The 25,774-nt window shown below is 60.0% G+C and overlaps 3 protein-coding genes across 6 annotated transcripts; all 3 read right to left on the reverse strand.

The window, feature by feature from the left end:
- Nucleotides 1-89: 89 nt before the first annotated feature.
- On the reverse strand, nucleotides 90-1,839 carry LOC122163892 (gap junction alpha-3 protein-like). The gene is made up of 2 exons (XM_042825454.1): nucleotides 1,412-1,839; nucleotides 90-1,214 (listed from the first exon to the last, which is right to left on the reverse strand). Exon 2 carries the CDS (start codon nucleotides 1,208-1,210, stop codon nucleotides 323-325), a length of 888 nt encoding a protein of 295 aa, XP_042681388.1. The 5' UTR covers nucleotides 1,211-1,214; nucleotides 1,412-1,839; the 3' UTR covers nucleotides 90-322.
- A 91-nt stretch (nucleotides 1,840-1,930) lies between these two features.
- GJB1 (gap junction protein beta 1) lies at nucleotides 1,931-4,379 on the reverse strand. Of its 2 annotated transcripts, XM_042825457.1 has the most exons (3): nucleotides 4,275-4,364; nucleotides 3,564-3,679; nucleotides 1,931-2,927 (listed from the first exon to the last, which is right to left on the reverse strand). In XM_042825457.1, the coding sequence occupies exon 3, from the start codon at nucleotides 2,913-2,915 to the stop codon at nucleotides 2,076-2,078; it is 840 nt and encodes a 279-aa protein (XP_042681391.1). In that variant the 5' UTR covers nucleotides 2,916-2,927; nucleotides 3,564-3,679; nucleotides 4,275-4,364; the 3' UTR covers nucleotides 1,931-2,075. The 2 variants fall into 2 exon arrangements, with proteins under 2 accessions (XP_042681391.1, XP_042681390.1); XM_042825456.1 differs by lacking the exon at nucleotides 3,564-3,679 and having other exon boundaries at nucleotides 4,275-4,379.
- A 4,028-nt stretch (nucleotides 4,380-8,407) lies between these two features.
- NLGN3 (neuroligin 3) lies at nucleotides 8,408-25,222 on the reverse strand. Of its 3 annotated transcripts, XM_042825287.1 has the most exons (8): nucleotides 25,023-25,222; nucleotides 23,579-24,293; nucleotides 22,326-22,385; nucleotides 17,442-17,501; nucleotides 15,151-15,300; nucleotides 13,610-13,795; nucleotides 9,655-10,444; nucleotides 8,408-9,301 (listed from the first exon to the last, which is right to left on the reverse strand). In XM_042825287.1, the coding sequence occupies exons 2-8, from the start codon at nucleotides 24,054-24,056 to the stop codon at nucleotides 8,464-8,466; spliced, it is 2,562 nt and encodes an 853-aa protein (XP_042681221.1). In that variant the 5' UTR covers nucleotides 24,057-24,293; nucleotides 25,023-25,222; the 3' UTR covers nucleotides 8,408-8,463. The 3 variants fall into 3 exon arrangements, with proteins under 3 accessions (XP_042681221.1, XP_042681219.1, XP_042681220.1); XM_042825285.1 differs by lacking the exons at nucleotides 17,442-17,501; nucleotides 22,326-22,385; XM_042825286.1 differs by lacking the exons at nucleotides 22,326-22,385; nucleotides 23,579-24,293; nucleotides 25,023-25,222 and adding an exon at nucleotides 18,157-19,505.
- Nucleotides 25,223-25,774: the final 552 nt, after the last annotated feature.

Here is a 25,774-nt window from a genome sequence, read left to right on the forward strand (position 1 = left end):
ATGGTGGTGGCCCTTCCCCAGCCTTTGGGGTCATGCATGAGATGGATGTTCAGGCAGCAATGCCACAGTGCCCACGGGCAGAGCAGGAGTCAAGTGAGGTGCAGTGGGTGTTTATTTGCTCCTCAGGGCTCATGGTTGGGGTAGTGGGGTTTGCCTCTGCACCGGCTTGGTCCTGCTGCTCCCGAGCCATGCTCAGCTCATGCTGGCCGTGGGGTCTGTGCCACCGGCCTGGAGATGGGAACCACAGCTGTGGCCACCACAGCACAGCACGGCAGCCCACGCATCGTCCATCCCTGAGCATCTCAGCAGGCACCAGCTGCCTTCACACTGCCAGGTCCGCTGCCCGCGCCTTCCCATGGGACCCACTGGCCACCCCCAGCCACGCACCAGCCTTCCCCAGAGGTGCCAGGTGTGGTCTGCTGGCATCCGTGGGGTCGCCACCACCAGGCAAGGTGAAGTGGGCACTGTGGGACCCTGCAAGGCCACCAGGGCCAGGCAGGATGCGGGATCTGGGACCTGGCCGCTGCTGGCACTTGGTGAGGCCCAGGTGGTAGATCTCCACCAGGTTGAGCAGCAGAGACACGCAGGCCACCCCCAGCATGAAGAGGATGAAGATGGTCTTCTCGGTGGGCCGGGAGATGTAGCAGTTGACGGTGTTGGGGCAGGGCCAGCGGCCGCAGGTGTAGAGGGGCTTCAGCTCAAGCCCATACAAGGCATACTGCCCTGCTATGAAGCCCATCTCGAAGAGAGCCTTGAAGACAACGCTGCAGACGTACGTCCTCAGGATGGCCCCACGCATGTGGACCCGGCCCTGAGTGTCCCGTGCTGGGATCCGGGGTTTTCTCTGCTGCCTCCGGGCCCCGCTGCCACCCCGCGCTGCCGCCTGCTGCTGCGCCTTCTCCTCCAGGTGCACCAGGTGCAGGATGTGGCCCAGGTACACCAGGCTGGGGGTGGAGACGAAGATGATCTGCAGGACCCAGAAGCGCAGGTGGGAGATGGGGAAGGTGCTGTCATAGCAGGCGTTCTGGCAGCCGGGCTGCTGCGTGTCGCAGGAGAAGCCGGCCAGCTCATCACCCCACACCCGTTCCGCAGCTGCCCCCAGTACCAGGATGCGGAAAACGAAGAGGACGGTGAGCCAAACCTTCCCCACCACCGTGGAGTGCTCCTGGGCGTTCTCCAGCAGCCGCCCCAGCAGGCTCCAGTCCCCCATGGCGCTGCAAGACAGCCACGTTACAGACGCACACACGCGTGCCCGACCGCAGCCCCATCCCCAGGGTGGGCATGCAGGCTGCCCCCACTTCATGCACCCCAAACCCCCTGACACGGTGTGGGCAGCTTCTGGCAGGAGCAGCCCCAGCAGTGGGGTGGGCACGGCTGCCGTGGGGACACCGCCTGCACGGGGACCCCTCACCGTCGCAGGTACGTGGCTGCTCCCACGCTGTCACCAGAGTGGTGTGGGATGCTCCAAAGCCGTTTCCCCAGCGCTCACAGTGCGGACAGGTCTACCCGGCTCCGGCTGTCTGTCCATCCACCCGATGGTGGGCAGAAGGTTAGCGGTTCGTGATGCAGCTGCAGGCTCCATTGGCTTTTTTTTGTGATTGGCAGATGAAGCAGCCACTGGGGGAAAAATTTCCCCTCTATTTTTGGTCTGGGCACTTTTCTAAATATACTGTGGGGCTGCAGGGGCTGGTGCTCAATGCCATCAGAGGGTCACCGCTCCCACACGCGAGCTGCTGGGGCACCGTGACCGCAACCACAACTGCACCTGGGGACCGTGGCCCTCCAAACCCCCAGGTGTGGGGCTGGGCAGCCCTGCACATGGGGCAGCGGTAGCCTGGGTGCAACCAGAACTGCTCCTCTCTGCTCAGGGATAGGCACCCCACGCTGGCACCGCATCCCCACCCCGAGTACAAAGCAGGGAGGCAGCACCTGAGAATGGACATTTAATGGCCCGAGCACGCAGCAGCTGCCCTGCCCTCCCCATCCCCACTGTCCAGGAGGGCCAGCACCGGGCGTGCAACACACAATATGAGGGCAGCGTGCGCCCTCCCCGGGGCTGTGGGGCGGCGTGGGGCTCAACACGCAGAGCAGCGGTCGCCCTTCTCCTGCAGGCTGGGGTTGCGGCGCAGCATGTCCTTGAGGGATCCGTCCTGCTCCGTCAGCAGCTGGTTGATCTCGTTCTGCTTGTACTCAGAGGAAAGCTTGTGGCCGTAGAAAGAGCTTTTCCCCGAGGAAGGGTTGGAGTTGTGTCGGCTGCGGCGCGCACAAGCCCGCACCACCAAGTAGACCAACTCGGCCATGTTGAGCACGATGCAGACGCTGGAGGTGACCAGCATGAAGACGGTGAAGATGGTCTTCTCGGTGGGCCGCGAGACGAAGCAATCCACGGTGTTGGGGCAGGGATAAGCCTCGCACTTGACCAGCCGCACCATCTGGTAGCCGGGGTAGATCATGTAGAAGAGGTACATGAAGACGGCCTCGAAGAGCAGCCTGAAGACCACGCTGCAGACGTACGTCCACCACAGCGATCCCGCGATGCGCATCTTGTGCTTCTTCACCTCCTCCAGGTGCTTGGCGTCCCCGTGGCCCGTCATCATCAGCAGCTTCTTCTCCTGATGCTGCTGGTAGGCCACGTGCATGGCCACCAGCAGGGCCGGCGTGGTGACCAGGATGAGCTGCAGGGCCCACAGGCGGATGTGCGAGATGGGGAAGAAGTGGTCGTAGCAGACGCTGTTGCAGCCCGGCTGCTGCGTGTTGCAGGTGAAGGCGGACTTCTCGTCCCCCCAGACGCTCTCGGCTGCCACCACCAGCACCATGATCCTGAAGATGAAGATGACGGAGAGCCAGATGCGCCCGATGGCGGTGGAGTGGCGGTTCACCCCGCTCAGCACCGCGTAGAGGCCGGCCCAGTTCATGGCTCCTCACGCCTGGCAGGGAGCAACGAGAAGCGGCGTTAGGAGAGGGCCGGGCCCCGACTGAGAGCCACCACGGTGGTCGGTGGTGGGGGACATGGGAGCAAGTGGCCACCGCAGAGCTGAGGGTGGTGGGCAGGGCAGACAGAGAGCAGGATGGATGGACAGACAGCGTGACAGCAGGACAGACGGCAGGACAGGAGCTGCTGACACAGCTCAGGGCAGCACTCTGCCCCACAGCTCTGCCGTCCCCTGCCCCCAGCCCAGCCCCATAGCAGAAGGTCAAAGGGCTCCTAGCGTGCAGCCGGGAGCTGCTGCAGGGCCTCTGCCCCATGCGGGAGCAGAGCTGACCTTTCTGTCCCATTGTGGCTCAGTGCCATCCTCCTGCCCTCCTCCCCACCCCCAGGTGCTGCACAGGGTGGGGATGACGTTCCCAGACCCCCCACCCATTCCCAGTACTGAGCTCTGCCCACTCCCACAACAATCCTAGAGCACAGCTGGGGATCCCCAGCCCTGGGGTTGCAGCCCTGCAGTACCACCCTCCTCCTGCCCCAGCCCTGCCTTGCCCTACACACCCCGAATGCCAGCACCGAGCAGCACGGGGGCTGCTCTGCACCCAAGCACAGGGCTGGGAGCCGCCCCAGCGCATACCTGGCAGTGAGGAAGAGTCCTGCTGAGCTGCCCCCAAAGGCCCCTCTAAGGTCTCATGTCTCCCGCAGCAGAGCTCTGCTCCGCCTGCCCTCGTCTCTGTCCACCACTGCCCTGCACTGGAAGTCATATGCTGCTTTATAAACTATTTGCATACAATGGGGCCTTTATGGGCTCCTGAACAACACACTTTAGCATTCAGATCCAACGCCCCGACTTCCGCCCACCCCGGCCAAACAAAGTCCCTGTGTGCTGCGTCCCCGCTCCCACCTCGCCCCGCGCCCAGCACGGATGTGGCTCCTCCGCCGCCACCGGGGGGGGGTCTCCGGGTGGCAGCCACCTGAGTACGGCGGGCGGGACGTGGCAGTGGGGACGGCCACCTCCCCGAACGGCGAGCACCGAGTGCAGCCACGTGCTGGGGACACGGGACTAAGCCGAGCCGCGTCTCCGTGCGGCAGCGATGGCACAGCGGGGCCGGGAATGGTGCCATCCGTGCCTTCCCGTGCACAGAGAAAAGGGGTCCCCGTGTCTTCCACCAGCCCCGGACACGGAGCGGCACGCGTGGCACGGCTCCAGCTCAGGGCCAGGCACGGACGTGGCACGGTGGGGAGGAAGGCGGGGACAGCGCGGCGGTGCCCTCCGTGTGCCAGCCCCGCAGCCCCGATGCCGAGCGCTCCTTGCGGCCGAGCCCCGGGTGCCCCCCGCGGTACCCACCTCACCGACGGGACCGCGGAAGCTCTCGGTCCCACACACCTCCCGACGCAGCGTTCGGAGCTGCACCCTGGACTTTATACCGCCCCGGTCGCCGCCCACCCCTCCCAAATCGTTCCGCTGCTCTTTTCCAGCGCCGCAGGTGTGTCCCGTTCCCCTCGCCGTGCCTTGGGGTCAACGCACCGCCCCACGGCCCCGTCCCGTCCTATCGTTCCCTCCGCGAGCCGTGCGCTGCCGGGCGGGGGACACGGGGCTCCGCACACCCCCACGGAGCAGCTCTGGGCGTCGTTGGTCGTTCCCGACACCCAAATTTAATGGGAAAAAGCGCAGAGGGGAAAAACAAACAGCCTCTGTCAACCATTAACTGGCGGAGCGGCCGCTCCAAGGTCCCGTCGAAGAGATGGGAAACGGCGAAGGGGCCGGAGGGGCACTGGGGTGGAAGCGACGCGGGGCTGCGGGGCTGCGGGGCCCGGGATGGGGCTGAGGACGGGGAGGGGCGGCCGCCCCCATAAGGGGCTGAGTCAGCACTGCACCCAGCGCCGCACCGCGCTGGGAGACGGAACTGCGGCGGCAGAGGGCGCTGCGGGGCCGGGATGGGTCGGAATGGGAAAGGAGATGGGATGGGGACGGGGATGGGGATGGGGAAGGAGTGGGGAGGGGTGGGGTGGAGTTGGGTGGAGACAGGAATGGGAATGAGGGTGAGAATGAGAATGGGAATGGGAATTGGATGGGGATGGAATTGAATGAGGTGAGGATTAGAATAGTAATGAGATGGGATGGAATGAGGTGAGGATTAGAGTAGGAATGGGGATGGCATGGGGATGAAGATGAAGATGGGAATGTGGATGGAGGTGGAGGTGGGAGTGAGGCTTGGGGTGGGGGTGGAGAACTGCAAGCGGTGACCCCAGAACAGAGTGCATCAAGTGGGGACGTGTTGGTGCCATCAGCAGCTGCTGCCCTTTGTACAGCAGCAAAAACATTGTGCAAAGCCCTCGTGCAGGGACAGGCTGTACTCCGAGGGCAGGACCGGCCCTTGGCCGCCGGGAGCGGACGTGGGATCACGGGTGGTGACGCCAATCCTGAGGTTGGCAGCACGGTGGTGATGTGTGAGGCTGTGGGTACGGGAGAGGCGTTGTGCTGGGACGGCATCCGGCTGCAGGGCCGGGCTGACGCAGGGCTGCGGCCGTGGGGTCAGAGCGTCACAGAGGGAATCCGTGTCCAACCATCACCGACGCACAGCGGTGCCGGGCAGTGCTGTCAGAGCTGAAGTGATGGCATCACGGACTCCCCAAGGAGGCAGATCCCCCTCGTTGGAGTCTGCTGTGCCAGGAAGGGTGCAGACAGCACAGAAATGCTTTGTGCTGCAGAGCGAGGTCAGGGGAACACAGTGCTCGTGGAGCAATGGGTGCGCTGTGTGGCTGGGCCCTAAGCTGGGGGGGTGGGGACCTGGACCAGGACCAGGACACAGCAGTGCTGCTGCACTCCCACAGGCGGTGGCTCCTGGAGCATCACGGACACACAGTGGCCTCTCGTGCCCTCTCCATGCCTCGCTGCCATCGCAGTTCAGTTTATTTCTGCTTCTCTATGCCTGCAGCTCCAACCACATCCCCGGAGCTGGGGATATCCCGTGTCCTCACACGGATGTTGACCACGTGTGCTCTCAGGGATGCGGTGTCCGCTCTCTGCTGATGGTGGGGACGCCCAGAGCAGATGGCAGCAGGCTGGGGAAGATGGCAGAAGCAGGATCTTAATGGCAGCGTGTTGCCAGTCACCACCTTGCACCCAGGGTCCTGCTGGGGTGGCCGTGATGGTCCATGGGGACAGCAAGGAATGGGGCACAGAATACAGAGAGAGCTCCTGTTGTGGGGCAAGAACCTGCCTCTCCACCCCGCGCAGGGGATTGCAGGGCAGGCAGCTGGCGTTGTCCTTGGGGTCTTTGGGGTGGGCTGCCATCCCCTGGGCAGCGCCGGCTCCACTGCCTGCACTGCAGTGAGCAGGGCTGTGCCGGAGCTGTGCTGCGGAGCGATGGCATCGCCATGGCAACCCGTCCCCCGTGGACCAATGTGGGTTTCCAAGGTTTCCATCCATCCCAGTTCTCCTGCAGCTGGCGCTGAAGGCAGCATTCGATGGGAGAGCTGGGTGGGTCTGAGCAGAGGGCACTGAGATCGGGGCAGTGCTGAGTGGGGGCTGAAGGGCCAGGATTTGGGGTGGGGAAGGATACCAGCAGAGCACCCCTACGTCAACCCCATGGCAAAGGGTCACCTGTCCCTGGGTGCCTCTACCTCGTGCTGGCTGCAGGACGAGGACTCCCCAAAGCAGCACCCATGCAGCACCGCCTGCCTCCCCATGGTCCCCCCCAGCCCCAGCCGTCGGCCCGGCTCTTCTGCTGCGCTGCCTGGAGGCAATTCAGGCCCCCATGCCTGGTTGCCATGGCGACTCCAGTGGAAATTACATTAAAAAGCAATGAAACCAGCAGATTTCTGATCGGCAAGCAGGGGGAGGGGAGCAGGGCTGGGCAGGGTGGGAGGGGACACTGTGGGACACCTATGGAGTGGGCGAGGTCCTGCACAGGACCTCAATGCCACAAGGACCCAGAAGGGCTGGGACATGCGGGGACCCTACCGTGCCCCCAGTGGCATCAGGGGACAGGTGACACCCCTGCCCAGGTGGGTGCCAGGACCATGGGGACCCCCAGGTTGGGGCATCCCTGTGATCCACCCCCTGCACGTTTCAAGGAGAGGCAAGACACACCACTATTAAAAATATCACTTCTGTTTTATTTGGAATTTGTTACTCTGAGCGGGTGACAGGGTATAAATACATTCTCCAACCAGCACCCTCACCCCAAACCAAGGCTGTGTGGGGCCATGTGGGGCTGTGTGGGGTCAGCCGGCACCGATGCGTCACGGCTGCCAGTGCGGGCAGCGTCTGCCAGCCGGACCGAGGCTGAGGGTGGCATCCCTGTGGGGACACAGGACCCGTCCCCTCCTGTGCTCAGGGTGACCACGCTGGGGGCCAAACCAACCCCTGCCCTCACTGCTCCCGGGTAGCTCCTTCCCCACATCCAGCCCTAAGCTCCCCACTACCTGCGGCCATCGCCGGCTCTGCGGGTGCCCCAGCCCTGGGGCGGGTGCCCTGTCCCCAGTGGCACACCCTGCATGGGGTGGTGGTGAGGTGGGGAGCAGGGCAGGGTGGCTGTGGGTGGCTGCGTTTTGGCAGCGCGCATCCAACCCCACTGGGCGACTCCGCAGAGGGCTGAGAGTGGCACTGGACTGGGGGCTGGGATGGGGCTGAGGGGCTGTGGGGCGCCCGTGGCTGGGCCCTGGAGTGGGCTTTTTGGCTGAGATCCGTGGGCACGGGTGACAGAGGAGGGAGAATATCAAAAATACAAAAGAGCACGGCCTCGCAGCGCGGCAGGCAGGGCCCTGCCTGGTGCCTGGTGCCCGCTGGCCCCGTGCACGGGTACTGGGGCTGTGGGGCCGCGTCAGGGCCGGCACCGCGCACACACGCTGGGGTTCTTCTAACTGGCTTTTTATTTTATATCAAGAACACTTGGTTTAAAATCTTTACAAAGGACAAAACGCGGCGACTCCGTTAGTGTGTAAAGAACTAAAGATCTGCTTTAAAAAACGTCTCTGCAAAGAGAAACGACTGACACAAAAGAGATTCTCTGCAGCGCAAAGAGGGGGCAGAGGTGCCACGTCTCCATCGCAGGGCGGCTCCCCGGCTCCCAGCGCCCGCACCCAGCGCGAGGCCGGGTCCCTGCCTGCTGCCTCTGCCCTTAGCACCATGGCACAGTGACGGAGCCTTATCCACGGCGCTCTGGTTGCCAAACCTCCTCCAAGAGGGATACCCGGCGCCGCCACTCGCCCGTCTCGGGGTGCTCGGTGGGCGCGGGTGCCGCCGTGTCCCCATCGGGGGGGCACAGCCCCGGTGCACCAGTGGGGCCCTCCTGCCGGGAGCCGGAGAGTTGAAGCACTTCTCAAAGTTAGAAAGGAATGAAAGAAAGCGCCGAGGGAAGCGTGGCGGCCGGCGGTGCGCAGCGCCCGCAGGTTTGGGCTTGGTGTCACACCGTCCGTGTGTGCCACCCGTCCGTCTGTCTGTCCGTCCCGGGGGGCTCCCGCCGGTCCCTCTGCCAGTGTCTGCCGAGTGCGTGTGCGTGCGTGCATGGGTGTGCGCCGGCCGCGGGCAGCTATACCCTGGTGGTGGAGTGTGAGTGCGGGAGCCCCGTGCTGTTGAAACCGGCGGCGAAGGTGTTGTAGGGGTGCAGGGTCTGCAGCCCCACCAGCGAGTTGGGGATCATGGTGATGGTGTTGGGCGTCATGAGCGGGATGTCGTCCGGGGAGCGGCGCAGCGTCAGCGTGTAGTCGGGCAGGGCGGCGAGGCGCAGGGTGTCGTGGGGCGGCACGGCCTCGCACTCGTGGTGCGCCTGGCCGGCCTGCAGGGATGGCATCTCCTCGTCGGGCGCGTGGGCAATGTCGTTGGCGGCGCCGCGCTGCGGGCTGGGCTGCCGGTGCGTGTCCTGCCGCCGCTTGTCCTTGCGGTAGTAGAGGGCGGCGAAGGCCAAGACGTTGAGGAAGAGGAGCGAGGCGCCCACGGCGATGGTGACGCTCAGCTCGGTGGAGTAGTCGCGGGGGCTCTCGAGCAGGGTGCCCGCCTCCTGCTCCGGGCTCCACTTCTCCTTCCCGTTCTCGCTGTTGTAGGCAGGTGAGATGGCGGGGCGCTTGGTGGTCCAGATCTTGCCGTTGGGCCGGCGGGTGATGTGGGAGTTCTGCGTGGTGTCGGGCGGCGGCACTTTGGTGGTGGTGGAGGTGTAGTGGAACATGTCGTGCAGGTTGTACAGGTGGGGGACCAGGTGCTTCCAGAAAGCCACCTTGGTGGCTCGGTAGTGGTCACGCACCCGCGGCTTCAGCCCGATGTGCAGGTACAGCTGGTCGCGGGGGTTGTACTTGGACCAGGCCACCTCCTCAAACCTGTTGGCCTTGGTGTGGATGAACTTGGTGTCCTGTGGGACGGGCTTGTTGGGGTCCCTGCGAGACACAGACAAAACAGAGCTAGCACCCGGCACAGCCAGAGAGGCGAGGTGAAAGAGCCAGCTACCTCCGGATAAACAAAGGGAGGCACAGATGGGCAGCAACCCAAACCCTGAGTTGAGCCTCACCCGTGATAACCGTGACCATATTGCTCCCACACCCCTGCTCTCAGCTGTGGCTAGAGCCCTGTCCTGGGCTGACGCTGGCTACAGCCATGCCAGGTCACGATTGCCCTGCCCAAGGCAGGAGCACGAGGAGCCAAGCCCACGGATCTCCAGGGACAGGGGACTCAGTGCCACCCTGCCACCCCTCACTCAAGTGCAGACCGCTTCCCACCCTGCCTCGCTCACCCTGTCTTGGCAAAGTTGGTCCAGTAGGTCATCACCACAGCACTGAGCATGACATCGTTCTTAGAGAAGTTGCAGGGAAAGAGGTCTGTGGGGCCGATCATGGGGATCCCAAACACGTAAGGCACCTCATCCCCGTGGGCCGCGTCGGACCACGCGGGCTTCATCAGGCTCTGGCAGTGGTGGTAGAAGGCGTAGAAGTAGGTTGGGGAGCCGTAGCGGGCGTGCAGGTCGGCTGTCACCACCGATGGCTCCACCCACTGGTGGTCAGTGAAGAGGGCCACCAGGGTCTTGCGGCGCGTCTCGGGGTTGTCCCTGTCGGCCCAGTCTGTGTACATGAACTTGATGGTTTCTCGCAGGGTGTCCTTGCCCTCGGGGTAGCCATACAGATTGTCTACAAAGTTGGAGACCGAGTAGTCAAAGTCGCTGCCCGAAACGCCATCCTCGGGGTCCACCACGCCCTCCACGAACTTCAGCCCTTCGCCTTGGTTGACACCCAGCATGATGTCGTAATTGAGGAACTCGCCCTGCTCCATCAGGATCTCTGGGTCATCTGGGATCACGTCCCCGTCGATGACCGGCCCAAAGGCCACGTGGTAGCGGGCCGGCTGGATGTCTTGTTCCACCAACTCCTTGGCGCTCTTCTGCCGCAGGCAGTCCACCATGTCCACCGTGTCCAGCACGTTGCAGCCCACCTTGTCTGCCAGCATGCTGGTGTACTTGACGGGCTGGTAGTTCACCGCCCAGCTGGAGAGCGCGGAGCCACTCTGGATGATGGCTCTCTGGAAGAGACCTGCAAGAGAAGCAAGGAGCTCAGAGACGCTCCAACACCCCAAAGCTGCAATGGGGTGCTGTGCTCCCCTGGCAGGCATCTCGTGGGGAGGTCCCAGCATCTCGTGGGGCCATTCATGGCTGTGTCACAGCCATGGCTGGCTGAACATCACGCTCCATCTCCGCCATCACACGCTGCCGTCATCCCCCAGCCTGGATGGGACCACGCAGCAGCAGCGGGAGGGTTAATCCCTGCTCGGGGACACTTAACCCTGCATGTCCCACCCGCTGCTTTGTCAGGGTCCCCCTCACCCCCCTCCCTGCTACTTCCTGCCCAGCTGGGGCTGCTTGGTGCCAATCCGGCCCCGCGGGAGCACGCTGCCAGATGCACAAAGAGGGCCTTTCTGCCACTGGGAACACAGAGGGAGTGGACTTTCGCCCTGGAAAGCGGGGCCACAAAGGCCCTGGCCCAGGCAGAGGAATGTGTGGCTGGGCTCCAGCCCCATGTCAATGGCGCTTGTGCTCGGAATACAAAGGGCTGCGAGGAAGCGGAGCCTCCGGGGCGGTGCGAGGCGGCCGAGCTTGGGGTGCACCCCGTGGTCTCTGCTCTCTGGCCAGCCCTCTCTTGCACCCCTGTGCCTTGCTGAACCCTGGCGCTCGACGGCTGCCAGATTCCATTTCATGTGTGGTGCAGGGCACGGGGCATGGCTGAGCTTGGAGTGCTGCAGGAGACCTGGCTGCACACCTGGACCCACGCAGCTTTGCAGGGAGCGTGTTCCTTCCTGCAGCAGCAGTGCTGGGAGGATCCTGGCTATCAGCCACAGTGCCCATAGCTGTCTGCACGCACAGTCCTTGCTCTGCCAAGTACCTGACATACAGTCCCATGCACTGGGACAAAGAGAAGTCACAAGCTCTGTTTGTCACCTCCCAGTGCCCTAGAAAGCAGTGCCCAGCCTACAGGCCTGAGTCTGACCATGGGCTTGCATGCTCTTCACCATCACCCACCATGGAGCAGCTGATCTAAGGATTCCCCGAGCCTCGCTGGGTGCCTCCAAGGTGAAGATCCTCTTTACAGACACTCCCTACAGCAGCAGCTATTGACCCCGCCATCAGTGTGCTGCCCACTGGGCACTGGCCATTTCCCACCAAGATGACAGACCCCCCCTCCCCACACCTTTGTTGGAGGAGAGAAGCAGCACTTTGCTTCTTGGCAGGGAATCCACCTGCTAGCAAGCAACAGGGCTGGCAGGGGAGCTGCGGGTCTTCCCGGCAGCCAGACACAGCGTGCACAGCACCAGCCTCCCATGTCTGCCTCTCGCCGCGCCTGGCAGAGCAGGCACAAATTAGCTGCTTCATTAATAGCTCTTGATCACTACGTGTTTTATTTTGATCCGATAAAAACAAACCCGCCTGGTCTCCAGGCTGAGTCTCAGTGTGGCTTCCCTGCTGCGCTGCAGAGATGGCCCTGGGGAGATGGGTGCCCTGAAGCGGGGCTGGATGAGGGCGTTCTGTGTCCATTTGTTCTGATGCAGTCCTGGCTGCAGCATCAGCGTCTCCCCTCCCTCCTCGCTGCGTTCATAGCCAAGGCAGTGAAGGAGCCAGGTGCCCAGCACCAATGTGATGCAAAGGACACAGCATGCAGACACAGGGTTTAGTGGCAGAAAGCCTGGTGTCACCCAGAAAGTGCTGCGCTGGGCTCTTCAACCACGGAGGGAAAGCCAGCAAGCAGCTGCAGTTGTTCTGGGGAAGTAATTGCTGGGTTCCCCAATCCACCAGCCTCTCTCTGTGCTGCCAGCTGCATCTCCAACTCAGTTTGGTCAGAGAAAACCCTTCTTTCTGTGTAGGAGCTTTCAGGCTGCAAAAGACTGGTGTATTCACTGCCCCATGTATGTGCAGGAGGGCTTGTGGAGCCCCAGGTACTCATCCATGAGGATAGCATGGCCACACATGACTCCTTGAGCCACAGAGTGTCCCCTGCATGGAGGTGGAGCCCATCCTGCTGCTCAGGAATCTGCAGAGATCCGCCCTTGCTCCTTCATCACACAACACCAGATTTCCCAGACCACTCATGCAAAGCATTTCCTGGTTTTACCATAGAAAGTGTCTCCTCCTAATACCCAATCGTGTTTGCACAAGTGACCTGAAGAAGATGGGGTGACATCCCCAGCAGCATCCTGCTCAGGGTCAGCAGGAGGATGGAGCACTGTGCAGAGCAGAGGCACTGACTTTGGGCACTGGGCACTTGTGGAGGAGCATGGACTGATCACAAATGTCCTGAGATCCTGGGGCAGCAGGGAAAGCAGTTTACTCAGAGCAGACCTATCCTGGGCCACCGCAGCTTCACCTTCCTTCTTGTTTGCAAACCTTTCACCTCTTTGCAAGCCCATCTTTGCCATGTGCTGGACGTGGCACCTCCAAGCTGCACCCTTCAAACCAAATGCTACAAACCGGACGGCGCTGCTGGCTCTGGTGCAGATGCCTTCATAGCAGTCTGGGCTGAAATCACTGCTACTTTAAAGTTTGGGGTGATCAGTCCATCCTTCGTCCTCCCAAGTCCTGGAGGGAAGGCTGATCAGCTCCTCTGCCACGTGCTGACTTTCTGAAAGTTTCCTTTCTTTGTGCACTGTTCCTAGGCTCCCTAGCAGGGCTGCAGCTCTTCAGTGTGAGGTGTCATTTTGTTGTGCCTGCCTGCGTTTCTGAGGAGCACTGTTGCCCACTGCCCCTGTGTCCCGTGCCCACACGCAGGGATGTGGTACTACATGAGGTTAACTATCATGTATGTGCCCCATAGAACTACTCCCTGGCAGTCTGGTGTCCTGTGGGCCACGCTCAGTTCAGGTTTTCCTCGTACCACTTTCTTTAGGAAGTTAAAGGCAGAACAGCTCTTCTCAGTTGGCTGAAAATCTTTTTCCCAGTTTTCAATGTAAATTTATTCACAGGTGTTCTATATGCATTTGCTCTTACACCAGCACAATCTCGCAGCATAAACAATTCCTTTCTTTATCTAGAGCAAACACTCCACCGTATTTACAATGCGATATCAACCCCATCACCTCCATCTGCGTTGTGCAAATTTCAGCACACCCAGATCTCCGCTCCGGTACCATGGGGCCTCATTTCCCCTGCAGGCTCACACCCACCTTTGCCTCTACTCCAACACGAATTCCTCAGCACCCCTGGCACCTACCTTCTGAGTGGTGGGAGAGGGTGAGCAGGCTGACGCAGGAGGCGCCGATGCCGGAACCGAAGACGGTGATGCGCAAAGGATCGCCGCCGAAGAAGGCAATGTTCTCACTGACCCAACGCAGCGCCTGGATCTGGTCCAGCAGCCCGTAGTTGCCCTTGGCAGCCTGGTCCCCTGTGCTCAGGAACCCTGAGAGTGAAGCAGAGCCCTGTTAGTGATGGGGGAAGCAGGCCGATCTCCCACCCTTTCCTGAGCCTGGGGGAGAGCCTATGGGATCCCGTCCCATCATGACCAGTGGGGTTCTGTGGCTGCTGTGGTTGGAGTGGGGATATTAAAGTGCTGCTCACATGTGGGTGAGGGGCTGAGGGGTGAGATGGAGCAACTCCAGGCAGAGACAGGATGATGGGCATGAGCTCTGCCCTACCCAGAACACCAGCCACACTAACAACAGGCCAGGACATCTCCAAGGAATGCTCCAAGGAAAGCTGAGAGCGCCAGGGAGCAGTGTGCATGCACAGCCAATGCTTCCCATGGAATAGCATGGTCTGGAGGAGGCACTATAAATGTAAGGAGGTGGGCTGGGCAGAAAGGAACCGGCTGCAGCTTAAAATGCAAAAACTTTCAGTGAGGAAGATGCTGAGAAATGCTTTCAATAGTAAAGGTAACACCCAAGATAAGCTATCAGTGTTTTGTTTGCCTTGACTCAAAGCAGGAAGCCAAAGGCATGGCTCTGAGAGTTACCTGGCAGCAGGGAGTGGTGCTGCTCCGGCACAGCACTTCAGTGGAGATGCCAATGGTAGCTTTTAAGTCAGATTTCAGATTGTATTTCAGATCTCTTAAATTTGCACTATCAATCTGAAAGGCCTGACTTTTAATATCGAAAGGTCTCAAGTATGTTTGTTCTGACAGAAAAGCTTATTTTCTATCAGGTAAATCCAAGCAAGGCTGCTGATCTGTGACCGTCATCCCCAAGAGGAAGGTTGGGCACAGGGGCTGTCGGAAGGATGTGCCCAGGTGTGGGGCACTGAGCCCCTGACCCAGCTGAGTGAGAGCAGCAGAGCCTGCAGATTGCTTGGATGGACTTTTCCCAAGCAAAGCCCTTGGAGGGCTGAGCACGATTCTGTGCATCTTGCAGGAAACCACAGAGAGCAAAATCAACCTTATAGCCCTCCTGTTTCTTTCCCCAAGGGATGCATCTGGGCTTGTGCATTGCCCATGTAGGGTAAGGGGAGCTCCTGAATCTGCCCTAGCCCTGGACACGGGCTGCTGGAGTACAGGCACTGCTGTTGGCTCTAATGGCACCCGCAGGGCGGTGAGGCAGCACCCTCTGGCAGCTCAGAGCTGTGAGCACTCTCAGGAGATGATGCTGTCTAAACACATTTCTTATTTATTTAGCCACAAACCAATATTTGCTTTCAGCTGAGCCAGGTTGAGTAAAAAAGCCTGGGTGGCCGGTGCCAGGAACTTGACCACGCTGCTGTGGGCACTGCCACGTGGCACTCGGCCACCTCTCCCTGTGCCCTGTCCCGTGGCACAGCCCGTACCGAGCACTCCGACGCGGTAGTTGAGTGTGATGACGATCACGTTCCCGTAGCTGGCCAGGACGCTGCCGTCGATCATGTTCCCCGTGCCCTCCATGTATGAGCCGCCGTGGATGTACACCATCACTGGCTTGGCCCCGCTGTCCCGGATGTCTGGAAGGAGAGGAAGTTAAACACGGGACCACGCTGGCGATCGCAGCACCCTGCCGAGAGGCAGACCACAGAGAGAGGAGGGCAATGCCAGCTGCCAGGACCAGGGAGGGGGCTGCAGCAGCCAAACCCAGAGCCCAAAGCCATAGCACAGTCCTGCCAACCTCCTCCCCCCCCCCTGCCGTGGTAGGCAGCCACTATCACCATCCCAGCACTGCTGTCCCCTGGGCAGGAGCTGCCCAGAGTCTCAATGCATGCAGGAGAGGCACCGGCTGCACCCAGCTGCTCTTCCCTGGAGCCGGGCTCTGGCGACAGGCAGGAGCTGGCACCTCCATGGTGACAGTGGCTGTAGGGCACCAACAGACTGGGGGTGCTCGTGGAGTTTGTCCCTGTGTCCCCGTGGCCCCGAGCCCTCAGCTCCGGAAGTGCTGGCAGCTGGCATTGAAGAGAGGCAGGGATGGGGTGTGCAGGACCTGGAGGGCGGGGGGGCACTGGTGGGTGCTCCCACCTCTCACTCACCCGCCTCCCCACCTTCCCGATTGCCCAGGGAGGCAGAAATCTGCCGGCTGCCTGGATGTGAACCCATGGCACCCCAGTGCCCGGACACAGACATGGTGATGAGCAGACAGTGCGTGCATGTGTGCGTGTTGGGGAGGTGAGCGCCGAGGCTGGGCGAGGACAGGTCATGAGGCATGGAGTGAGGATGGGGAATGGGACCTGAGGACTGGGGAGAGAGCACCGGAGGAGCCTAGGGTTGAGGAGCAGCCGTGCTGTCTCTCTCTCCTCACTATCCTTGTCCTGGGGGCAGCCGTACCCACGCTGGGCCCGCGGAACATCTCACCCACATTGCATGGAAGCAGCTGCACAAATCGCAGTGGCAGTGTCAACTCTCCAGCACTCATGGACTTTGCTCTCCTTTGTGCTCACCTGCACCCAGTGCTGTGCATTGGTGGGCATTGGCTGGCACCAGGCACAGCTCTTACCCTCTCCAGCTGCCCCGACCACAGCTCCATCCTCACCTCCCCTCACACCCCACCGTGGCGGCCAACCTGCAGTGCTCTGCCAGGAAAACCTCTTGGGTGAAACCCCAAGAGCTCCAGCACTCATTCTTGCAGCTCTGTCCCCACTGCTATATGCCACTACCAAAACACGAAGGGCCATCCCTGTATCAGATCGGCATTAAAACGTAGAGGCAGAGCAGGGAAAAAATGGCTCCTAATCTTTGTGGCACAATTCGGCATGCAGGGATTTTCTGCAGTCAGATCATTTAGGATGGATGCCAGTTTATGCCCTGGTCCAAGAGATCCTGGGGCACAGGTTACTGGAAGAAAACAACAGGTTTTGCTGCTGCCAATGAACTGGCTTTTCATCTGCTTCCCAGAACCCAAATGCCATCTGCCAGGACGGGCTCCGGGCTGCCCCAGCACTCCACAGCCCACGAGGTCGCAGTGCCCTCACTGTGTTACAGCTGCATCCTGGCTGACCTCCTCCTCACATCTCTGCAACAAAACACACCGAGTCCCAGCCCTGTGGCCGAGCAGCCCCGTGTTACCAAAAACCGCCTGTTCTGCAGCTTTCTTAACCTGCTGGCAATGAAACACACCCGTCTGACATTGCACTCACTCTGCCTCATCTGGCACAGACGAAGTGGCACAAGCAACACCTGGCATTAGGAAAAAAAATGGGTGCAGCACACCCGGCTGGGACTGGGCACAGATCAGTGGCACGGGTGTCCATGCTTCTGTCCCATACTGGAAGCAGGTGGGAGGGGAGAGTGCAGGCTCCCGTCGTGCATCGCTAAGTCTGGAGGGATGAGGCTGGAGGTGGAATATGACCGGGCTCGGGGTGAAATGGGCCCAGGTGCCCGAGGGCTCCTCTGCTCCCAAGCTGCCATGCTTCCTCCCGGCCCTCGCTCGAGCGGAGCGGGGCAGCCAGCAAACTTCTCCTGCAGCACGACCTCAAAGCTTCCCCAGGAGGAGAGGATGGGGCTGAGCCCTGCACAGCCGGCCCCCCTGCCCCCCGCCCCGCGCAGCTGCCCAGCGCTGAGACAGACACACACGGGGCTCCCTGGGGATGGCAGCGGATGGCGGGCATACGGAGTTGCTTTGCGTGTCATGCAGTGGCAGCCTCGAGCACAGAAATACCTTCGTCTTCATCCCCGTCATTATCCGCTAAGTCCTCTCCCTGTTTCTTAGCGCTGGCTCCTAGGGACCAAACACGAGGAGACAGAAAAAAAAAAAAAAAAAAAAAAACAAAAAAAAAAAAAAAAAAAAAAAAAAAAAAAAAAAAAAAAAAAAAAAGGAGAAAAACAAAACAACAACAACAACAGAAAAAAAACCAACAAAAGAAAAAAAAAAACACAAAAGAGAATTCAAAAATAGCGTGATAGCAGAGCTGGTGGGGCCAGGCTTGCGCCCCACAGCACTGCTGGCTACTCACACTGCACCTCTCCCAGAGCCACGGCACGGAGGGCACAAGGCTGCCCCGGTGCCACAGTGCTGTGCTGCTGCTCCCCGGGCCCTTCCCAGCTCCTCCCCAGGGTGCAGGGGCTGGGAGCATCCCAAAGCCGTGTCCTCATCTGCCACCAGCACAGCCGAAGAGTCAGGTCAGCCCACAGCCCTGCCCATTGCCCTGTGCTGTAAACTGCCAGCTTGTGACGGCAGCTTGCAAAAAACATCCGTCTTTCTAATGTCCTAATTGCCTTTGTAGGTTGCACTGGGCACCAGCATGGTCCCAGAGCCCCGATCCTATCTGCCCAGCTCTGCCTGACTTGCCCACGGGGCAGCTCCATCAGGGCAAGTGCAAATGCCTTTTGTTGTAGAGAGAACCCAAAAGCCTGGTTGGGGAGAGCAGCCTCACCTTGCTCAGAGCACAAACTTGGGGTACGAGAGGGGAGCACAGTGCTCCGTGCCATGACTTTCTGGACAGAGGAGCAAGGACCAGATGTCTAGGAAATCCATCAGGAGAGCAAAGTTTGAGGAAGACGAGGCCAGTGCTGACAGCAGGGAGCTGTGCTTGCAGCCTCCCCAGGCAGGGCAAGGCCCAGCAGTGACAAAGGGAGTGACTTCTGCTCCACTGGGCAGTGGCTGGCAGAGCCACACAAGGCAGACAGTAAAGAAAAGTTTTCTGGCAGAAAGGGCAGAAGAACAGTGGAAGATGGTCTGGGGAGAAGGTTAAGGAGAGGCATGACAAATACTGGGCACGGGTTGGGCAGAGCAGCCTGCCCCAGGGCAGGGACATCTCCAGAGGCACTTGATGTTCTGCAGGTTCTCCTTCTAACCCAGCACTCCTGCCTCCTCCAGCCTCAGCCCACACAGCCTCAATGCCTCTGTCCTGCTGCACCCCCGCCACACACAGAGGCCCCAGCCTGACTGCAGGCAGGAGCTGGAGTGGAGGCTTCAGGCTTGACCGAGTGCATCTTTGTTAGAGAGCTGCAAGCCCAGAAAGCACTTAAGCAATGAACCTGTGCAGCACTGCTCCTGCCTCCTGGTAATGCACAGGGAGAGGGATTTTCTCTAATGAATGCTACAGGCAGCAATCCTTCATCTGCCCTGTGCTTCCGAGCTGTGGGAGGGCAGTGGGTACTCTCTGATGGGAATACTGCATGGGGATGGATCTGGATGAGGGCAGCTGCCCTGGCAGCCTGGGGATCGGTGAAGGCAGGGATAATAAGGCTGAAAGAACCCGAGCCTCGTAAGGAGGAGGCAACTTCAGAGAACTTTGGAAAGCAACAATGGGAAATGGGGTGAAAGTGATGCACTGGGGGACTCTGAAAAGAGATGGGATGTCTGTGAGGTGAGTGCAAACCCAGAACCATCCCGACTGGCAGCATGGTGCCAGGATGGCAGTGTTTTGGGGGTCCTGCTCCTGCCAGCAGCAGTTTCTGCAGCCAAGCAGCCTTTCTGCCAGCAGCTGATAACACAGCTGTAACAAGTCCAGCTCTGTCACTCACCTCTACAACTACCCACCATTGCTCCACAGCTCATAAGAGAAATTACAGATTAAGTGCTTCCACGCCTTTCTTGCACTTTGCTCTGTCACCTCCCTATGTCTGCTTTTACTGCACTCAAGGCCACTGCTGTGAGATATTCTTTGCATTGCTGTAGGCTGCAGCCCCCAGCCCAGTGCTGCCATCCTGGCCGCCCTCAGGGCCCTGCCTTGCTTTGAGCTTCTTGGTGCTGGGAAAAAAACAAAGCTCTTGTGGTTCCTGCTCTCCTCGCCCATCAAAAATTCATTCTGCTCACCTCGTGTGAGTGCCTGTTACGCTGTTTAACTGAAAGCTGACTGTGGAGTGACACTGTTCAGGCTGATAGGAAGGATGTATGCTCTTATCTGAAGTCCCTAGGAAGATTTAAGCTCGAGTTTAGTAAAAAAAAAAAATAAAATCAGTTTTCCTTAAACAGGAGCATCTGCACCAGATTTATACTATCTTAAGCAAACTGTTGCAATAGTGCTGACGCCAGTGCAAACAGCGATAAAGAGGGCAGGGATCTCAGCTGCTTACAGCCATCGTGCTCAGCTAAGAGAGGAGCAGGAGCTGCATCCAGTGGCATCCACGGAGCCTTTCCTCCGTGTTGCCCCGTCCCTCCCTGCCCCTGAGCAATGCGGAGGAGCCATTTCCATCCTCCAGGAGCTCCACAAAAGCACCCAGGCTGGCACAAATGGTGAGTCTCACTTCTGAGCGTCGCACTCTGAAGTAGCAGGGCACAGAGGTGGCAGCGAGTCCCCAGCCATGCCAGAGAGGCATCCATAGACCCTACGCTGTGTGCACGTACACGCTCTCTGGTGGGCAGAGCTTCATTTTCACAGCAAAACACGAGCAGCAGCTGAGCTAGGCGCTGGCAGATCCTCTGCACAGAGCATGGCTAATTAATCCCAAGGCACTGCTGCCCTGCCCAAGAGAGGGACCAGTATGCGCCCAAATGGGAGACAGGGGCATTTTTTGTCCTGTGGAGGCAGGGATAAGTGCTGACAAATTCTCAGCCCTTTGGCTGCTATGAAATGACAGCAATGGCAAGGTGGGAGCTGAGGCATTCCAAACCACCGACACAGCACACGGCCTCCTGCTCTGTGAGAGGAGAGCTTATTGACCGGTCACACACAAAATGGCCTTAGAAATAATAATCGGGAGTATTCCTGAACAAGTCAATGGTCAAATGGCACCAAGTCTGAACAAACAAGCACTGGGGGTGTGTTATCCTCACACTGCATACCCAGGACATTCAGAGCTAAACAGAAGCGGGGAGGGTGCGGGGGAGGGGGGAAGCCTCAGTGCCTCTTCACAAGTTATTCAATTAATTCGAGTCAACAGACACCAGCGCAGTGGCCGGAGCTGAAGGGCAGCAGCAGCGTCTGGGTGCTTTAATCCTCCTTGTGTCACGCCTGGGTGCCCAAATCGCTGGCTCTGCCTGTCCATGAGTCAGCGGGGCAGAGGCACATCCCCGCCAGCTCCCTGAGAGCCTCTTCCACACGGGGACCCTCAGTTGGGCCACCAAATGCATCCACGGAGAGACTGCAAAGGAAGTGCCATCGAGCAGAGCTGCCGCAGGGCAAAACCAGAGGGAGAATGTGCCTGAGATGCTTCATCGTGCCTTGTGCCACCCCTTCTCCTGCCTTAACCCAGGCCCTCAGGAGCTCCCATGGGGACTCCAGCCCCAGAGGGGCCAGGGAAGGAAGCACTTTGAAGTGGCTCGGTGTCGCTGGCACAGCCTGCGCCGGAGGCAGCGTGCAGAGACTCCTTAATGCGCCAGCCCTTTCAGAGGCAGCCTTGGCACTCAGAGAGATGGCGTGTGAATAGCCAGGACAGCGACAGGAAAAGCAAAGCAAAGAAACCAAACGACAGAACTCAGAGGGGGAAGGAAAAAAAATAGTCGCTGGAAGGAAAGAGCTCCCCAAAGCTCTGAGCCCAGCTGTGCCAGACCCACCAAACATGGGGTCATGAAGAGAAAAGCAGTGGGAGTGGAGGACCCACTGTGTAGGACAGCCAGGATGGCAGTGGGAAGGTAGGGAAGGCAGCTCCAGCCTGGCAGGACACTCCCTCCTGCACCTTTCAGAAGAGCTGGTCGGCCTAGTGATGGGCATCTCAGGGCAGCAGGGAGGATGGAGTGATGCAGGGGGCAGCCTGGGCTATGCCTGCTTGTGCAGGATGGGCAGTGGGACCAAGGGAACACCCTGTCTGACCACAGACTGGGAGGATCTGGTTTGCGGGTCTCTGCTCCCCGGCCCATGGCACAGGGGATCGACCTGGATCATTCCAGGGACCCAAGCTGCAGTGCAGCAGGAGGAGCCCTGCATGGCCCTGGAGACAGCAGCGAGACAAAGCAGAGCTGTGTCTGCTCTGGAAATGCTCTGCCACCTCTGGGAGGCTGCAGCTCAGGAAGAGTGCAATGTGAGGGGGTGGAGAGCAGATCCTGAGCTTGCACAGCCCTGTCTGTGAGCATGTGCACGTGTGTATGTATGTATGCATGTAAGTAGCCCCATCAGCATAGCCAAGGGCAGAGAAGAGATTTGGGAAAGAACATGGCAGCCATTACCTGGTCAGGTGAGGAGTGATACTCTAACGGCAGAGCTCTGGCTGCAGCTGACCATGCATGCAAAGGGAGAAGAGCTCGATCTCCTTCTAAACCCAGATGCTCCCCTGAGTGGGTCAGAATCTGGGGATGGGAGGAAGGTACTTGCAACCTCTGGGCAAAGAGGTGAGAGGCACAGCCCCTCCAGCCCTAAGGGAAGAGGTCTCTTCAGGAGCTCTTCATGCCCAGAAGCCTGGGGAGCGTGGGCTCAGCTGTTCTGAAAGGCCTGGAGCAAAGGAAGCATCCTGCTCTGCCCTGACCCCGAGCCCATCTGCAGCCCCGGGTGGAGGCAAGTGGGAAGCGGGCAGCAGTGGTCAGGGCTGCTTGGGGCCCGTGGGCAGCTGCAGCACAGAGAGGAGCACGCCGCGGGGCCAGAGAGAACCGACAGGCACCCTCGCACTCTCTCACTCTCTCTCTCTTTCCTCTCTGTGCCTCTCTGCCGGTCGGCTTGCTACATACCTCCTTTCCTACATATTTTCTTGTTGGGCTTTCGGGTGCATTCCTTGGAAATCCGTTTTACTGTAAAATGAATAAAAGACTACAAAATAACAGGAGGCTCCACCGGCTGGGAGTGGGCATGCAATCACAACCACGCTGCCACCCCCCCGCCGCCCCGGGGACCGCAGGAGGTGGGTGGGGAGCGGCGCTGTGGGAGGAAAACTCTGGGCCTGCCATGCTGGGAAGGTGCAGCTGAGACCCCCCGGGATGGAGGAGTGGAGCCGGTGAGGCAGGGCCTGTTCTGAGCGTCCTGCCCTGCTCACCCCAGGGCTCCCGCGGTGGTGAGGCTATGGCAGGCGCATGGGCAGAGGGTTGCCTCCTCTGTCCTCTACTTACGGTTCAGGTGGGATGTCCTGTGGAGGAAAAGATTAGACAGGAGGCAGGCAGTGCCGCTCGGCCTCACCACCGCAGGACCAGGCCTGCTCTAGGCTGTGGCACCCTGTGCTAGGCCTCGGCACATTGCACTAGGCCTCGGCACATTGCACTAGGCCTCGGCACACTATGCTAGGCCACAATACACTGCACTAGGCCTCAGCACACTATGCTAGGCCTCAGCACACTGCACTAGGCTGCAGCACACTGCACTAGGCCTAGCCGTGACACACTAGGCCGCAACTACTTTGCAATGTCCCCCAGCCTCCTGCCTGCACCAGAATCCCCCAGAAAGGGCTCCTGTGCCACCAAAAAGGGCTCTGTGTTCCCTTCTGGGCATGAGCAGCCCAGCCCTACGAGAGGCAGAGTGTTCCTCCCAGCAGCAGCCACAGCCTGTGGCCACGGCTAGCACATGGACCTGGGGGTGGGAAAAGGGAAGAAGGACAAACCCGAACCAACTCAAGACAGAACCTGGCACTCGGCGCCTGGGGAGCACAAACCAGCTTGTCACTCTGTGGATCTGCAGTCAGAGAGTCTGATTCAGATTTAGCAATACAAGAAAGGAACCCGTGACAATGCCATGGAGGTGGAGGAAGAAAGAAGGGGAAACCGAGAGGCGTGGAGGGGCAGGAGCACGCGAGACAAAGATGGCAGCTGAGGGCAAGCTGAGTGGCCAGAGGAAGCTTTCCACAAACAGACAGCATGCTGCAGGGTCCACAACCACATGCTTCAAACACAACACCCAAGTGAGACCAACCGCTGCTGGGCAGGGATAGGGGCAGGGCAGCCCCCCTTACCCTCCCAGAGCGCTCGCTCCTGCAGGTGCCCCACCGGGGACTCACCATCCTCCGTGGGGATGTAGATGTTGAGGTACAGACAGTCCTCGTTGGGGTCCTGGATGTAGGTGGCCACAATATCCAAGTTGGAGGTAAACCAGATGGGCAGCATGATCTCAGGGACGGCGTTGTGGATGTTCTGGGGGCAGACTGGCGAGAAGTGGGTAGCGTTCCTGATGCCTGACCAGGAGGGAGGTGGCTCTGGAGGCATGAACCGCTTCTCCCCAACTGGGGGGGCAGCGTAAGGCACCCCCAGGTACTGATCCACGGGTCCCAAAATCTCACTGGGTAGTGGCACACGCACCCCCCGTAGCTTCCCATAGTGAGTGTTGACAGTGGGAGAGTAGACCTGGCCCTCCATGCGCACAACCACCGAGGCGAAGCTCAGGACCCAGAGGGTGAGACGCAGGTCCCAGCTGGCCACCAGCTCAGGCACTTGGAGAACAGGGGGCAAGAGAGGGCTTCTCCAGAGTATCAGCCACATCGTCTGGGAGGTGCAGCACCAACATCCAGGCCTGAAGCTCCTGGGGTGAGGGTTCAGTGCATCCCCATGACAGCAAGCCTCCGGTTTGTCCAGAAGGAACAGCCAAATCCGTGGGGCAGGAGAACCCAGCGACTCAGGGATGCTGACCCGGAGAGACTTGTCACTGCTTCTCAGAGCCTGCAAGCTGCCTGCTGCGGTCCCCCTTCAAATGGCCCGACTTGGCAGGGATTGCTGATGCTGTGGAGAGATGGAGAGAATTAACAGCAGACATCTTGGAAAGGGTGGTAGAGCTGTGGGCACTCAATCTTACCTGGACACAAAGTAATCCCCTGTTCAGAAGCCCCTGTCCTGCTTTAGGGAAGGAGCCAGTGCTTACCTCCCCAGGTGAGAACCATGGCCGAGATGCAGGGGAACATCCAAGGTGCTCTGGGAGACGGAGCTGCCAATATGCCCCAAGCACGTGCAGACACACAGACGGCACCCATGTGCACACATGGAGCCCATCCATGCCACCAAGGGATTCCCAGCACCACAGTGCAAAGTGCAGGGTGAGCAAGACAGCGACAGCCAGAGTGCCCCAGGGCCACATTCCCTCCATGCCAACTGCTTCAGTCCTGCAGCCCCTCCACGTCACCCCAGGCAGGGCGGTGGGGGACACGGATAATGGGTGGATGGCCAAGGCCAGGGAGTCAGCACAGAGCTGCTCCTGGGGAGCCCTGGCTGGAGGCTGCCTGGATTCTCAGCGCACTGCCCTTCCCCTCCCCGCTCCTCCTGCTGCATGCAGGGCTTATGTAAGGGCCTCCCCGCCTCCCCCCAGCTCCCTTCCATGTGCCACATTCACCCATGAGCTCCCAGCATTGGTGAGAGGCCACATCCTGGCCTCACCGGGTACCTGTGCACTGCTGAGGGCACTGCGTGGGGAGGGGAGCAGAGGCTGCTGGCCTTATCTCAGCCACATCTCCTTACCCTGACAGGGATGGCAGCAGCGACAGGGCACCTCCATTTTGCCCCAGAACATCCTCAGGTGCCCACCTGGTAAATCTCTCTGAAGCTCGGAGGGGAGCGGAGCTGCCTTGGAATAATTGGAGCACAAAATAAGGGCTGTGTGCAGATGGAAGGAAGACGCTCTGTTAAAGGCTCAGCTGGGCAGGGACTCCACAAATGGAGAACACCTCATCCAACGGGGAAAATCCGCAGAGAAAAAAAAAAAAATACATGGAGGGCGTCTCAAATCTGCACTGCACATGTGCAGGCAATTCACTGCCGGTCATTAAGGAAATGGGCCTGTGCTGTGCCTGCCCTCCTGGTATGCCCAGGGAACACAACAGGCTCAGAAATCAGTGTCTGTCAGGCATAATAAGAAACACTCAACCCAGAAAATCATGTTGCTGCATCCACTCTGCCTGAGCAGCAAGGCTGGGAAAGCAGACGTGCTCCACAGCCTGCAGACAGCAGCAGTTCCAGATGGGGGAGGGGGGGGGGGAGGTTCAGCAGCAAGGAGTGGCTGCGCCCACTGCAACACCCAAGACCTGGGCAGAAGACCTACACTGGTGTTCTATCACCAAAACAGGGGCTGAGGCCTATGAAACGCAACACAGGAGCAAAAGAAGCATAGAGGGAGGCAGGCGAGGTGTTCTGACACCCCGAGCTCTGCTGCTACTGAACCACTGCCAGCGCTGCCGTCACGGCCCCAGCTCCAGAAAAAAGCCATCATTCAT

Source organism: Centrocercus urophasianus, unplaced genomic scaffold, assembly GCF_019232065.1.
Source record: "Centrocercus urophasianus isolate 14NV4802_14NV808 unplaced genomic scaffold, USGS_Curo_1.0 seq_24, whole genome shotgun sequence".
NCBI classification, from domain to species: domain Eukaryota; kingdom Metazoa; phylum Chordata; class Aves; order Galliformes; family Phasianidae; genus Centrocercus; species Centrocercus urophasianus.

Excerpts from the sequence above, each read along its gene's own strand:
- LOC122163892 (XM_042825454.1), bottom strand. The coding sequence starts at position 1,210 with ATGGGGGACTGGAGCCTGCTGGGGCGGCTGCTGGAGAACGCCCAGGAG.
- GJB1 (XM_042825456.1), bottom strand. The coding sequence starts at position 2,915 with ATGAACTGGGCCGGCCTCTACGCGGTGCTGAGCGGGGTGAACCGCCAC.
- NLGN3 (XM_042825287.1), bottom strand. The coding sequence starts at position 24,056 with ATGTGGCTGATACTCTGGAGAAGCCCTCTCTTGCCCCCTGTTCTCCAA. Across the intron at positions 10,445-13,609 it reads CCTCTCCCACCACTCAGAAG|GTCTCTTCCAGAGAGCCATC; the intron begins GTAGGTGCCAGG and ends CTTCTCTTGCAG. Across the intron at positions 9,302-9,654 it reads ACCAACTTTGCCAAGACAGG|GGACCCCAACAAGCCCGTCC; the intron begins GTGAGCGAGGCA and ends TGTGTCTCGCAG.